Genomic DNA, 14,715 nt, shown 5'->3' with positions numbered 1-14,715 from the left:
GGCTTAACAACTTGGCCAACCTTTGTCCAAATAAATGGCCCATAAGAATTATCTGAGTTATCCATATTATTTACAACAATTTTTTGTATATATATTTATCTATGTATAAATAGTATAATTTTTCATCGAATTTTTTCCAGATAAACCCATCATCACAAACTGGCTGTGTCCCCAATCCTAAATGCATGATGTCTCCAACTTTCTATCGTCCCATCGTATCCATCTCCACATAATCTTTATGGGCGTTTAACTATAAATTAAAAAAAATAATGTAAACCTTTATTATTATAGTAAAAATTGATCTTGAAAAATAAAGTTATTTTTCATCATAAATACAAATCGAAGCCGAATAATTTAGTATAAAAAAAACTTTTTGTTAGTATTTAAACTCTTAAGAATTCTGAAATTTAAGAATTTTATGAGCAAACGTGTTTTTTTTTTACAGAAATTCCAGGATGAAAGAAATTTATATAATTTGGGCCAATTTCATATAATTGGACCAATTTAGGGTTCAAACCTAACTTCAAAATCGATTTTTAGGTTGAAGTTATGTAAACATTCTAAATGCTCTAATTTGCTGACAAGCGTTTTTGAGGAAAAAGTGACTCTTTTTTCAGTTTAAATTAATGATAAATCAATTCCGGATTACGTCAACTTTAGGGATTTTTTTTCCAAGTGGCTGTAATGTTCCCATCTTTGAAATGATGTAAAGGTTTGTACTTTATTTCTAATCTTTAATTCATATATTGTACTCCCTCCGTTTCACAAAGAATGTCCTGGTTTGACTTGGCACGGAGTTTAAGTAAATAAAGAAGACTTTTGAATCTTGTGGTCCTAAATTAAAGTTATGTCAAATGTGCAAAATTGCCCTTAATCTTGTGGTCTTAAACATGCCACGTGGAAAGCAAAAAGTAAAATGTTACCAAAAAAGGAAAGAGGTCATTCTTTTTGAAACTGACTAAAAAGAAAAGGAGGTCTTTCTTTATGAAACGGAGGGAGTATTAGGTAGCGGATTCAGAGTTTTCATTAATGATTATCAATAGTTATAATAAAAATAATAATTATGAGATTAATACGACTTGACATATAACCTAAAGGAATTTTACAACCGCGTATTAAAGCAAAATTTAATCTTTATATACCATGTTTTTGAGTATATATTATTTTAGAGTTGCTTGGTACGTTGCAATATAACTAAAAGAATTTATTTATTTTATATAATAATATTAAAGTATAAAGTATAGTCAAGGTAATAAATGAGTAGTTTGTCATCTTGGAAATCAATGGTCCTTGTTCTTGTAGATGTTTTTTTCTGTAGAATTATTTATGTAAGTACATTTTTTCTTGGTATTTGGTCCACTGGAAGATGAGCTACATTACTAGTGAGTATTTGGCATCTCTGCTTACTCTCAGTGTTTTGAGGATGTGAATGTGCCACGTATCTGGGATGTAATAGAACCTAAAAAACAATGAGTTGTAGATAATGAGTGGACCCTTTTAAGTAATAGAAAAATCCATTGACATCATTGAATTAATTTACACTCTTTTTCCCTTAAAAGGAAATATTAAATGGTAAAACCCCCCTTTTATTTTCTTTTTTCTGTTCACACATCCCGTTTAAAGAGGAAAAAGATTTGATTTTTATCACCAATTTTGTGAGGTTGTACTTGTTTTACAATAAAATATAGTATTAGTATGTACTATTGTTTTGTATATTTTGTAAAGCTGCAGTATCTGTTGTGTGGTTCTTGTGTTTTTGTTTTTTTGCTCTTTAGCGGATATACAAGCTCAGGTTGAAGCTTTTTCTCTGTTGATATTATTTTTAGACTTTGCTCAGATGTCTTATGTAGGAAAAGAAGGTTGGTGTTTTGAAAGGTGATACTAGTAGAGTTGTGTGAGGTGATTTTTTGACATTTTTTTGTTGTAAAAATGAGTTCTTGATTCAATATGGCTATGTTGGAAGTAAGGGGTTGTGTTAGGAGTTTGAGGATTTTCCAGTTTCTTGATTGTGTGGGTGTTATGTGCATTGTCCTATGTGGATAGTAATGGAGGGTTCATCTCAGTCTGGTAGGGAGAGGTCTGAGAGTTCAAGGGGTTTGAATAGTTCAGGTGTTGTGGATTGGAATTCAAGATTTCGTTCTGCAAGTACTATCAGGTTGTCTAGTGATGCATCTCATGATTCTGGATTTGTTTCAAAAGAGTGGGAAAGAATTGGGTCATCTGATGTTAATTGCTTTAAAGATCAAGGGCTTCGAGGAATCGATCGTAAAGATGTTAGTTTGAGGCATTGGTTGGATAATCCAGAGAGAACTGTTGATGCTCTTGAATGTATGCATATATTTACTCAAATTGTAGAGATTGTAAAACTCGCACATACTCAAGGGATAGCTGTTCATAATGTGCGGCCATCATGTTTTGTTATGTCTTCATTTAACCGTGTTGCGTTTATTGAATCTGCTTCCTGTTCTGATTCGGGATCGGATTCATGTGAAGATGAACCAAACAGTTCATCTTCACCTTTGCAACTTGAGATGATTCCTGGGAAGGACTCTGCTATAGCATCTGAAAGCAGTTGCTTGCAGTCAAGTTCAGGTCATCTGGTGCAGACTTTGGAAGCTAGTAAGAATAGACAAGAGGAGGAAAACAACAAGCATACTTTTCCAATGAAACAGATATTGCACTTGGAAACTAATTGGTATACTAGTCCAGAAGAGGTTAATGATGCTCCAGGCACTTGTGCTTCAGACATTTATCGACTCGGAGTGCTTCTCTTTGAGGTTAGTAGCAGTAGTTAGCAACTCCGCGGCGTTGAGGTGTATGCTCAGTTAAATTTTACTGTATCCTCCATGATGATGTTTTGTCTTAATGATGCTTATAATTTGTGAGCAGCTATACTGCACCTTCAACTCATCAGATGCGAAAATTGCAAATATGTCATGTCTAAGACATCGTGTCCTACCCCCACAGTTGTTGTTGAAATGGTCTAAGGAAGCTTCATTTTGCTTATGGTTACTACACCCGGACCCAAGTAGTCGGCCAAAAGTGGGGTGAGCATTCTGTTTTTTTTGCGTCCACTTGGTTTATTCGTTTTTGCCAAAGAAAGTTTTCCTTCAGGCATGCCAGTTTTTATTTGTTTGCAATCTGATCAGGTTGTTGTTGAAGTCTTCTAGGAGTAATGTTTACTGATATATAACATTATCCTTGAGAGCCTTCATTGTGGTCCTGTAAAGCTTGATTTCCAAAGTGTTTATTTCCCTGTGTGGCACAAAACTCGAAAGGGAAGAATCATGGGTTTTAGCTTATGCAGGAATGAAGATTTTAGCCGCAGGAATAAAGGCAAATGCAGCAATGCGAACTTATCTTTTTGCTATTAAACTAGATTTTTTTTTTTTACATATCTTGCAATAGCAGTATCCTTTTTTCTTAATTAAGAATTGATCAATATAATAATCTAGATTAGTGTCTTGGGAGTAGGAACATTTTCATTGTAAGAAGTAAACTAGTTACACCCACCGAGGGGAGGGTGTTTATATATGATTTATGAAGATATGACAGTACTATATTTCATGCATAACTAGCTAACCAATCAGCAGCTCTATCGTCCTCTGTGGATGGCTTGATTCTGCAGTTCCATGGTTGCCTCTTCAGCATATTGCAATCTGTTCTAAAGGCTTTGTCTCAATACAATCTGCAATATCATTGCTGATTTCCTTGACAATTTCCATCTCTGAAACTTATAAATTACATCTGTAGTAGAAAGGAGGGTAAGGTAAAATAATTCTAATATTGATGGTAAAATAAAATGGATCGTAATGACATATAAGTTATCTTCAAATGAGTACTATCTGACTGAATGAGTCCCTTTTATCTGATCATGAAATTCATTTCAGACATCTCGTTGTTCTCCTGAACTTTCTACTTCCTCTGCTGCTTTCAGCGGATTTTCATTAAAATGAATATTATGCAGTTGATCATCTTAACATCAATATCCTTGACTCTTTGCCACTCTTTCCTCATTCATTCCTTTAAATTGATGACAGTGAGTTGCTAGAAAGTGAGTTCCTTAAAACTCCAAGACATGACTTGGAAGAGCGTGAAGCAGCAATAGAGCTTAGAGAAAAAATAGATGAGCAGGAATTATTGCTGGAGTTCCTTTTACTAATCCAACAGAAAAAGCAGGAGGCTGTGGAAAATTTGCACGAAATCGTGTCTTTTTTATCGTCTGATGTAGAAGAGGCCACTAAGATGCAGACAACCCTCAAGTTAAAAGGAGGCTCAAGCGTAGAACCAGCAGAAGAGGCCACTGAGATGCAGACACCCCTTAAGATGAAAGGAGGCTCAAGCTTAGAACCAGCTAAGCATTTGAATTCTCGGAGGACAAATATTACTGTAGATCATGATTCAGGGAGCTCTGGATCTAGAAAGAGGTCTAGGCCCAGCACAGGTGAGGAATCTGATGGCCATCCAGATGAAAGCCAGAAATTCGAAAGGCATATTGAAAATAAAAGCAGCATTTCGTCAAAAAGTTCCCGGTTGATGAAAAACTTCAGAAAATTGGAGGCAGCTTATTTCATGACGAGACGCAGGGTTATTAAAAGGGACAAATCTATGAGTAGAAACTGTCAAACAAGTCCGGAATGTAAAAGTTCCGCTACAGCTACTGAAAGGAGTTCTCTTAGTAATTTGTCATCAAAGGGAGGGTGCAATGGTGATAGACAGAGGGGATGGATCAATTCTTACTTGGAGGGTCTGTGCAAGTACTTTTCTTTTAGCAAGTTAGAAGTGAAGGCAGATTTAAAGCAAGGGGATCTTCTAAACCCTTCCAATCTCGTATGTTCTCTCAGCTTTGATCGTGATGGTGAATTTTTTGCTACTGCTGGTGTAAATAAGAAGATCAAAGTTTTTGAATATAACTCAATTCTAAATGCGGATCGTGATATACACTATCCAGTCGTTGAAATGGCTAATAGATCAAAGTTAAGCAGTATATGTTGGAATGGCTATATCAAAAGCCAGCTTGCCTCAAGTAACTTTGAAGGTGTGGTGCAGGTACGTCAAATGCATGATCATTCAATCTTGTTTATTTAGCAGTAGCAGGAAGACGTTTGCTTAGAAACATAATACAGGTATGGGATGTCACAAGAAGTCAGCTTTTCATGGAGATGAGAGAGCATGAGAAACGCGTCTGGTCTGTTGATTTTTCTTTAGCAGATCCAACCATGTTGGCAAGCGGGAGCGATGATGGTTCTGTGAAGCTTTGGAATATCAATCAGGCAATTCTACTTTTGCACTTGGTGGATGTCAGCTTTAAAACTAAATGTACTACAGTCATCTAGTTATTGTTGCTGTGTTAATTGAATGTGGATGTGTAATAAGTTGGTTTGTCTAACCTGTTTGCCACAGGGAGTCAGTGTTGGAACCATAAAAACAAAAGCCAATGTCTGCTGTGTTCAGTTCCCTGTTGATTCAGGACGGGCCCTTGCTTTTGGTTCAGCAGATCATAAGATATATTACTATGACCTACGAAACTCAAAGTTGCCTCTATGCACATTAATTGGGCACAACAAGACAGTGAGCTATGTCAAGTTCATAGATTCAACAACTCTTGTGTCTGCATCTACGGATAATACAATAAAGCTGTGGGATCTGTCAACTTGCACGTCTCGTATTCTCGATTCTCCTCTTCAGTCATTTACAGGACATATGAATGTAAAGGTATCATACTTTGATCCTATCACCTGGATAAAATTTTTGTTTCTGTGATCTCATCGAACAGTATGTTGTCTTGTAACATTCTCAGTGATATAGTTAAGAGAGATCTAAGTTGCCCATACAGTTAATTATTCTAAAATCCCATACAGTGATATCACCTATTTTTTGCTTGCTTTTTTTTTTTTCTTTTTTGTCTTTTTCATTAATCCTTTTTTTTCTTTTCTTTTCTCTTTTGTCTTTTTCATTAATGTGTAAAGGGCTTTAATTTTTTTTTCTCCATTCATTCTTATTTATTTACTACTTTTTTTTACTTTCTCTTTCACTAATTATTAATCACTTGATATGAGTGTTACGTGTTTATTCTTTATCAATTAATAAGTACTGAATTATGAACGTCAAATAAATATTATTAAGAATACATTTAAATAGTAGTTTTTAAAAAATATAAGTTTTAAATATGATGAATATTATTATTAGAGTTTTTTTTTTAATTTAAAGGTTCTTTCGATCTTCACCGACGTTCTTGCTAAGTAAGATGATTAGGCTGAAATTACAATTTTTATTCTTTCCCTACTATATATCTCCGACAACACATAAAGTCAATGAAATATGAATATATTAAGTTAATACTATTAGATGGTTTATACAAGCTCAAATTTTAATGTGAAATTTTTTCCCTCAAAGTTTCAGCGAATAAGACATTTAATTTCAAAAAGGAAATAAAAACTGAATTGTTTAGTTATCTCTAATCTCAGAACATCTAAAAGAAAATATTACTAACATGCATATTTGATCGATTTGTTTATAAAAATAAAAAAAGATTAATAATCCGAATTGTAACCCAAAATTAAAGAAACCGATCCTTTTATCTTACTTGAACGATGTGGCACCCACGACCTCCAAATCCTAGATCCGCCTCTGTATACCATGCATACATTATCATGTCCCATACACTTCACCACCTTCATCTGGGTCCATACACACCTCAGGACTACCTGAATCATGCAATTAGGATTGTAATTAGCCCAAATAATTGTTTAGAAGTTTCAGGGCTTTACACTACCTAGTACCAAATGAGTCTCAACCCTTCCCTCTCCCAAACATACCCCGTCCTCTATTCGATTGCAGCCAGTTTTGATCCTCCTTAGAACCACGAGTAAAGTTGGATTGTTGACTACCAGCTTGATTCTTTACTACCGTTGGTAGAATCTACCTATAAGGCCTTTCCTGCTCCACTGTTATGGAAGACTTTTAAATAGATGAATTAGAATGGAGATTTGAATAGCTTTTGTTGCGGGTTAAGGAAATGGAGAGGAGAGAGGCTTACAAAAAAAATAATAGGGTGGGAGCAGCAACAGGGACTAAACCAGAATGAATAGATGAAGAAGAGGTGGACAGAGAAAGGAAGGGATTAAATATGTGTACATGTTGCATAAATTTAATAAATATGCTCAAGCTTATATAGGATAGCTAGACAATCAAGTTCCAGTCTTGCCTATATGACACGACTTCAAGCATTCTTATGTCATAGTGCACTCTCTCTATATTGTAGTAATTCAAATGATAGATTATTGACTCGAAACTTATATAAAGTACATACAAGCTTATGCATCTACAAAGTAATTCTCAGCCATACCTTAAAAAGATTAGTTGCTTTGTATCATCAACACTGTCACCAGTTTCTTCTTTATGAGACATGACTAAAAGTAACCGAATCATGTCTCTAGTTTCTGCGTACAACTTACTCCTGATTTGTGCTTTGTATCTTCCCTTTCCCGTGATAATGTAATTGTGCTTGAATGTGCTTTGCTACTGATGAAAGCATTTCTTTGTTTCAGAACTTTGTTGGCCTATCTGTATCTGATGGTTACATAGCAACTGGCTCAGAGACAAATGAGGTATCATTTATTACCGCAAAGTTAAATCTGTACTTGTGTACTTGAGTGCATTTTAAATGAGTTATGAGCAATAATTGCACCGAAAATGTTTGTTTACATCATATTAAAGGGAATAGTTGACTAGAACTGGTTCCTTGAGCATCAAGATACATGCGGCTGCAATTTTTGTTTAAAGTTCCAGATAGCTGTTTACAATAAAGGTAGAGAAAGCAAGTATTTTATGCTAAAAATACAAAATGACTATCATGAAATGAATTTTTTTACCAGAAGGCATACAATATGACCAGTCATGCTGAAATACAATATGAAAAAAGTACAAACTGGTCAAAACTCACTTCTATGAAATGGAATTTGGCACCCTCAACACTAGGTGTAGTCTGCATGTTCTAGACGACACAGTGGGTCTTGAGCATGTTCACCTTGTGCCAATTGCCACTTGTGCAATATGTTACACGTCTTTATTTAGACATGTATAGATCTGTCTTTAGATTATATTGTGCATGTACGGCATTGAGATGTGCACATCAATGGGATCACTAGCCCTAATCAAACAATTACATCCTTACATGTGTCCTTGTGATGGCTATCACTTATTTGCCTCAGACTGTCAGTTGGTACCTTAAGTTGATCTTTTGCACAAGTAGGTTCATAGACAGTCTGCAGAAGATGTTCTCCTTGGCTTCAAGAGGAAACCAAAGGATTTTAGTTACTTTTTATGGCTCTAAATTCACATAAATATTACAACCACACAAATATCTAAGGATTGTTTTAGATCACAAGTTTCAAAAGTCTTCCTTTTTTTCTTAAATATTGTGCCAAGTCAAACGGTGCCACATAAAATGGGAGGGAGGAAGTGTATATATATATATATATATATATATGATTTGATATGTTTTAAGTGGTTTCACACTCCCTTGGCAATTCCAAGAACTGTTAAAGATTTGATGTTCAGTTGGAAGAGCAGGAGAAGGAGGAGAAGACGAAAGGTTTGGAACGTGGTTCCACTTGCATTAATGTGGGTAGGTTGGAGAGAGTGTAATAGGAGAGCTTTTGAAGGAGTAGAATCGAGTCTCCCTCAGTTGAGGAGTAGTCTCCGCTCCCTTATTTTCTTTTGGTGTAAATAGAAAGTTCTTTGTTGTATAGATGATTGGGCGGAGTTTGTAGAGAATCATATTTTGTAGAATCTTCACCTTTTAATTTGGTATACCCCATGTATACGGCCAGTTTGGCCATGTTTATGAATGAAAATACCTTTACTTGATAAAAAAAATATATTTATAATCTGATTCATGTATTGTTGAGCCTCTATTGATCCTTTGAAGAATGAAGTGCTCATTCTTTTTTGAAGTATATATAACTATACAAGGAGATGAAGTGATAGACTGGTACATCCCAAAGCAGAATATTTAGTACTTAGATAATGCTCTACATACCTTATGTGCGAAAAGCTTCAGTCCATATTATCGAGCCTCCAACTCCAAACCTTAACTATTTAACAGTCTGCCTACAGGAAGAAACTACTTAATTATCCTGTATCTTGAGTAGTTCTTTTTAATCTGGTTCTCTCCTCACATAATGTACACACAGAGAAAGGAAATTTGGTTCGAAAAGGTTGTGATTTTTCTGTAATCATTCCCCTCCCACAATCCCCACCGCAAAAAAATAAAATAAGTATGTGTAGTTCATCTTTGAATTGAGGCAGGTTTCTTTTGAGTCCCAACTTATAAGAATTTGAACATTATGCGTATGTTGCTCGGAATCTCCAAAAATGTTGCCGCACCCATGTCTGATCCTCCAACAATACACTACTTTTGAGGATCCTACATGCACCCGTCAATATTTTCGAAGAGTCCGAACAATATATTCCACCATCTGATGCCATTTCTGGTGACTGTTAGTGCTGATCGCTGCTCAATTTTCCATTATTAATGTGTAATTGGTACTTTGTGTCATGCTGCAGGTTGTCATCTACCACAAAGCTTTTCCCATGCCAGCATTGTCATTTAAATTTAACTGCACAGATCCGCTTTCTGGCGATGAAGTGGAGGACAGTGCACAGTTCATCTCATCTGTGTGTTGGCGTGGTCAGTCCCCTACCTTAGTTGCCGCAAATTCTATGGGAAATATCAAGCTCTTGGAGATGGTATGATGTGGTTAAATTCCCTAAAGGTTGACTAGTTACTTCAAGATGAGGAAAGGTGTGAAGGAGAGGAGTTCAGTAAATGTAAATGAGGGGCTTACACCAAGATATTGTCGTAGAAGTGATAAACTCGATACGATGCCATGGTAACAAGGAAGTTGCCATCAAGAAACAAATATTTTTGTAGTTAGTTCATAGCTGAAGCAGCTCAATGGAAGCATGAGTTTTTTCTCATGGTGGAATGTGCTGTAAATAGATATTGGTTAGGGGGTGTGGGAAGAAGCGATGCAAGTGTTATTCTCTTTGTATATTCTGTAATTTTGAGTTCTAACGAAAATTTCAGAATGTTATATCTTTGCCTGATGACAGTAAGTAGAAGAATACAAGCAGTGTCTTAGAATCCATGCTGTATCTCATTTAGTTCACACTGATCTGATCAGCTGCTAAACACGCGAGTGCAAGGAGGCAGAGGTAACATTTCAGATTATTCACTTTCGAGCACATTCTGTCTAAGATATGTATGCTGTTCATGACCAGCCAACTTGTTTGACAGAAAAAACATGCAAAATTATGAATACAGAGTTTTCCATCGTTTCAGTGGGAGATAATGGCTAATGTAACATGTTTGAATTATTTACTGTTTATTATGTTACCAAACTATATATACCATAGACAGACCTATCATTGCAGGTCATATTTACCTGACTGTGTGGAGAACTTGTACACTGCCCGTGCATAGAAGTTAAACTTTTGTTCAAATCAGTTGGTGGTGATGATCTTATAGTGTTATATTCTTATCTACTGGCCTGTTTATTCGACAAATGACCGAGTTCACTGCCGATATTGTTGTCTGGCTCTTTTAATGTTACATTCTTGTCCCCTCCTGCTTTTGTGGATCAGCATGGATGAAAATACAAAAGAAATCTAACTACACTGGTTCTGACTATATTTAGCTGACAATACTAGTTTACCAATAAGACGTCGAAGCCTTTGACCCCCTGGACCTGGCCTAAGTTTTGTTGGATTTCCAACTATAGAACAAGGAGGATTTCCAGCACACCAACCACCAGGTGTGAAGCTACCATTACTCCTATTAAGTAATTCCATATCAATCTTGTCTAAAACAGGATCATCTTGCTTGAACTTGCGCGCAAACGCTGCTCCACTTGCTATCATATTTGCAGTGTCATTCAGGGTAAGTGTATGTGGATGCTGTCTTGGAGGAACATCCCAAGAAATATAGTGCATGTCATGGTTAATAACAGTTGAAGTGAACTCTGGTGCATTGCATACAAGAGTCTGAAAGTAGCCTTCTGGAGAGGACACGAAATTCGAGTAGTACAGAAGTAGGTTCCTTGGGAGATTGTCCCATCCCCATATGCAGTATTCCACAAATGCATGTGAAAGGATCATCCAAGCTGAACCTGTGTCATGTTTGTAACATGCTTTAGAGTTCAAGTTCTATGCATCGAAGTCGTGCGTAATATTTACACAATCAAATCATTTATAAAGGTAACTACAAGTAAATTTTATGAAGTCAAAATACCAGTAAAGAGTTTAAAGGCTGTGGGAACATGTCTTTTTGGTGTGACCCAAAATATATCAGACTTTGTGGTTTTGTACAATCCTGGGTCTATAATTAGTGGCATTGCCCTTTTGGCCCTGCAAAATGATAATAAAATATATTATATCATTAAAATTAAAGCTTGAATAGTGAGTTATTCATAGTCACAAGAGGATTAATTAAGTTAGACACATACTCTTTCCAACCTAGCTCACTTGTGTGCTCAATGAAATTCAAGTCTGATTTCAAATCAGAAAATGTGTAGAGTAGATCTGTATAAAGAAGGAAAAAAAGAAGGAAAATCAGAGATATCTTGTTTAAACGTTTAAGTTGTTAGAGAAGGCAATAACAATAACGTATATCAGTGTGATTCCACAAGTAGAGTGTACACATTCCTTTTAATTGTCAGAATTTGGACTTGCAATCTCTATACTTTTAAACCACTCTTATTTATGTTATATAGAAGATTCTTTCATATCAACCGAATTTAACAATTTATATAGATACAAAAACATAGTCAACAAGATTGAAACTTTCCAGAAGAACACTTCGAATTGGATGGCCATCTTCCTAGTAAACAGACTAAATTTATTTTTTAATCTATGTCATACAATATTATTTTTCGACTAAGAAATTCAATTTCATGAAATATAGCTCCGCCCTTCACTAGGGTGGAACTAAAAGTCATCCATCTAACTGATTTAATTTAAAACAACTGGCAGATGTATAATATATGTATATCATCTGAAAAAGTAAACAGTAAATCTGTCTGACTATTTGTGTGAACATCGCTTAACAAAAATAAAAAGTGTGATAAAGGACTAGAGTACTAACCATCTTGAGTAACCAAAGGATAATCAGAAGCACTCAAATTGATAAACCAATCCCAATCTTTATGTTTCTCAAGTAGAATAGCACAAGCATGAAGTGTATTAGAAACCATAGTTGGTCCTCTATATGTCACCATATTTGCTTTACTAATCATATACACATTTCCAACTTGTGTATAAATTTCATCTTTTTTCAATCTTAAAGCAAGTTCCAATCTCTCTTGTACATTTGACTCCAAGTCCAAATGAACAACATAGTAATTCCATGGATGATACATTGATCTCAAACACCTCCATAACTTTTCAAGATCACCCTTTGATCCCGAAATCAAGTAAGCGAATCGCGGTATCGAAGGATTATTATTAATAATAGGAGGATATTGAGATAATTGATTGATTTTTGATTCAACAAAGTATGAATTACTATGTTGATTATTTGTAATAGTAATATAAGATGGGAATATTGAGAAGATTATTGAAGTGATTGTGTGGAAAGGGAAAATAAGAGTCATGTTGAAAGAGGTACCAAGAAGGAAAAAACAAATAAGAAAAGTTATAGCTAGAGGATTTGCACATGTTTTCTCCATGTTCAAAGATACCATTGTTGAACCTTGTCATGAGTTCTTTATAGGAAATCCTATCTACATCGCTACGTAGTTCAATATATAATATTATATCTGAGAAAAAGCCTTATACATAACATATTGACCTTATATAAAAGTGTATAATAGTATATGAAAAACATTTATACACAAATATAAGATGATTAAATCGACTAACAAACTTATGTGACATAAATATTTTCTCACAATATTCCCTTTTTTTTTATAACCACTAAAAGTTCACTGATTTTTCTAATAGAATTGTTCAATCAAAAGTTATAGATAAAAAGTTTAGTAAAGTCTTTTTACACAATTTTTTCGTGGTTGCTTAGTAAATAGTCATCTTTTTAAATTTCTAAATATCCCTTTTGAACACATTGAGAATTTATGAGAAAATAATAAATTATGATATAAAATTTTTGTATATGTTAAAATGATAATCTAATATTTTGTTGGTCCCAAAAACGATACTATTCACACAACTTAAAATAATAATCTAAAAAAGGGAATATTTATTCTTGATGATGACAAATTTTTGCAACATATTTAAAATAAATAAATTTGAAAGATCTTTTCATTCTTAATTATAGTATATTTAAGATATCATTTGATATTTTATTAAGCACTTACAAAAGAGAAGACAATATAAAATGTCTCATTGGAGATAAGATAAAATATTAAAATTGTACAAGAGATGGTCGAAAAGAAAGACAAGTACATAGTACTATAAATTATATAATTGATTTTTTTAGGAAAAAGTCAGAACTTAGCATTAGAATTATCGAAAACATAAAAAAAAAAAATAGATCCAGGAGAGTAAAAATAATTGAAAATTGTAGTTGGCCATGAGCTGACATGTGTGTATACTTGAAATAAAAGACAAAATCACTTTTCCTCTAGTTTGGACCCAAGACGGCAATTTTACTTTCCGATCGGTTGATAGGAGGGATAAGAATAGTTAATCTCAAAATATTTTTAAGTGTTTTTAATTCATTTGTTTAGTTATAAAGATGGAATAATTTACTTCAGGATTAATAATTATACTGAGATAAATTATTCCTTTATTCTGAAATAAAGTATGTAAAATAACAAAAATACAATTCTTAATCCCAGCATAATGATATAAATATTATAATACATTTAAGCTTTTAAGTTAATTGAGTTTGAATTGTCATTGGGTGGAGAATTAGATTAGAAAAATATTTTTAAAAATTCAACTCATGTTATATATACATAAATAGATTCAAAAATATAAGTAGCTCAGTTTAAAGAAATTATTACAAACACAGCAACATTATCAAAATAACAAATATAACAATAAACTATTTGCTTTTGTAACCAAAAACAGTTTATAAACGGAGAAAATTAAAGATCAGTTACACTGAAAATTGAAATATGTAATATTATTATTAATACTATTTTTACATGAAAATAAGAAGTGATATTAAAATAACTACTATTAATATTGATAGTAGTAGAGATAAAATATTGGTTAGAATATTTTAAATACAGGTAGAGAGAGAAATATTTGATATTCTTTTTATGATATTTTATTAAAGGATGACAAGAATATAATTCCTCAATTTAAGCTAAATTTATAATTTATAGAAGGTCTAACCCATTCTACAGTTTGCAATAGCTCAAATGGGTACCCTATTCTATCTTATAAATCTTTATAAATTATGTATTCTATTATCACGGTCGATCTTACATTTATGTTGAATATATCTAGCACTATATGTATATAAGAAATTAAGAATAAGGGTTCCTATGAATAAGTCAAAGAATAAAATTTTGAGCGCACATCAATACTTGGAGCCTAAAGTAGGTCGGTCTTGAAAGTTGATATCTGAAGTGAGATAAACATGATCGACTTTAAGATAAAATAACTAATGTCCAATCATATCTAATTTCAGATATCATATATCTTAACACGATATATTAAAAAAAAAAAAGTGAAGGGTGGGTG

The 14,715-nt window shown here is 33.8% G+C and overlaps 2 protein-coding genes across 3 annotated transcripts; one reads left to right on the top strand and one right to left on the bottom strand.

The window, feature by feature from the left end:
• The first annotated feature begins 1,623 nt into the window (after nucleotides 1-1,623).
• LOC102587101 (protein SPA1-RELATED 4-like) lies at nucleotides 1,624-10,347 on the top strand. 2 transcript variants are annotated; one of them, XM_006358915.2, is made up of 7 exons: nucleotides 1,626-2,777; nucleotides 2,890-3,047; nucleotides 4,041-5,049; nucleotides 5,127-5,273; nucleotides 5,404-5,715; nucleotides 7,551-7,610; nucleotides 9,571-10,347. In XM_006358915.2, the coding sequence occupies exons 1-7, from the start codon at nucleotides 2,034-2,036 to the stop codon at nucleotides 9,757-9,759; spliced, it is 2,619 nt and encodes an 872-aa protein (XP_006358977.1). In that variant the 5' UTR covers nucleotides 1,626-2,033; the 3' UTR covers nucleotides 9,760-10,347. The 2 variants fall into 2 exon arrangements, with proteins under 2 accessions (XP_006358978.1, XP_006358977.1); XM_006358916.2 differs by lacking the exons at nucleotides 7,551-7,610; nucleotides 9,571-10,347 and having other exon boundaries at nucleotides 1,624-2,777; nucleotides 5,127-5,319; nucleotides 5,404-5,563.
• A 93-nt stretch (nucleotides 10,348-10,440) lies between these two features.
• On the bottom strand, nucleotides 10,441-12,746 carry LOC102594270 (beta-glucuronosyltransferase GlcAT14A-like). Its single transcript, XM_006358935.2, has 4 exons — nucleotides 12,149-12,746; nucleotides 11,511-11,586; nucleotides 11,297-11,412; nucleotides 10,441-11,174 (listed from the first exon to the last, which is right to left on the bottom strand). Exons 1-4 carry the CDS (start codon nucleotides 12,744-12,746, stop codon nucleotides 10,675-10,677), a joined length of 1,290 nt encoding a protein of 429 aa, XP_006358997.1. The 3' UTR covers nucleotides 10,441-10,674.
• Nucleotides 12,747-14,715: the final 1,969 nt, after the last annotated feature.

The sequence above is a fragment of the Solanum tuberosum genome, unplaced genomic scaffold, assembly GCF_000226075.1.
Source record: "Solanum tuberosum cultivar DM 1-3 516 R44 unplaced genomic scaffold, SolTub_3.0 scf00283, whole genome shotgun sequence".
NCBI lineage: Eukaryota > Viridiplantae > Streptophyta > Magnoliopsida > Solanales > Solanaceae > Solanum > Solanum tuberosum.
This window is presented reverse-complemented; position numbering and strand designations above follow the sequence as displayed.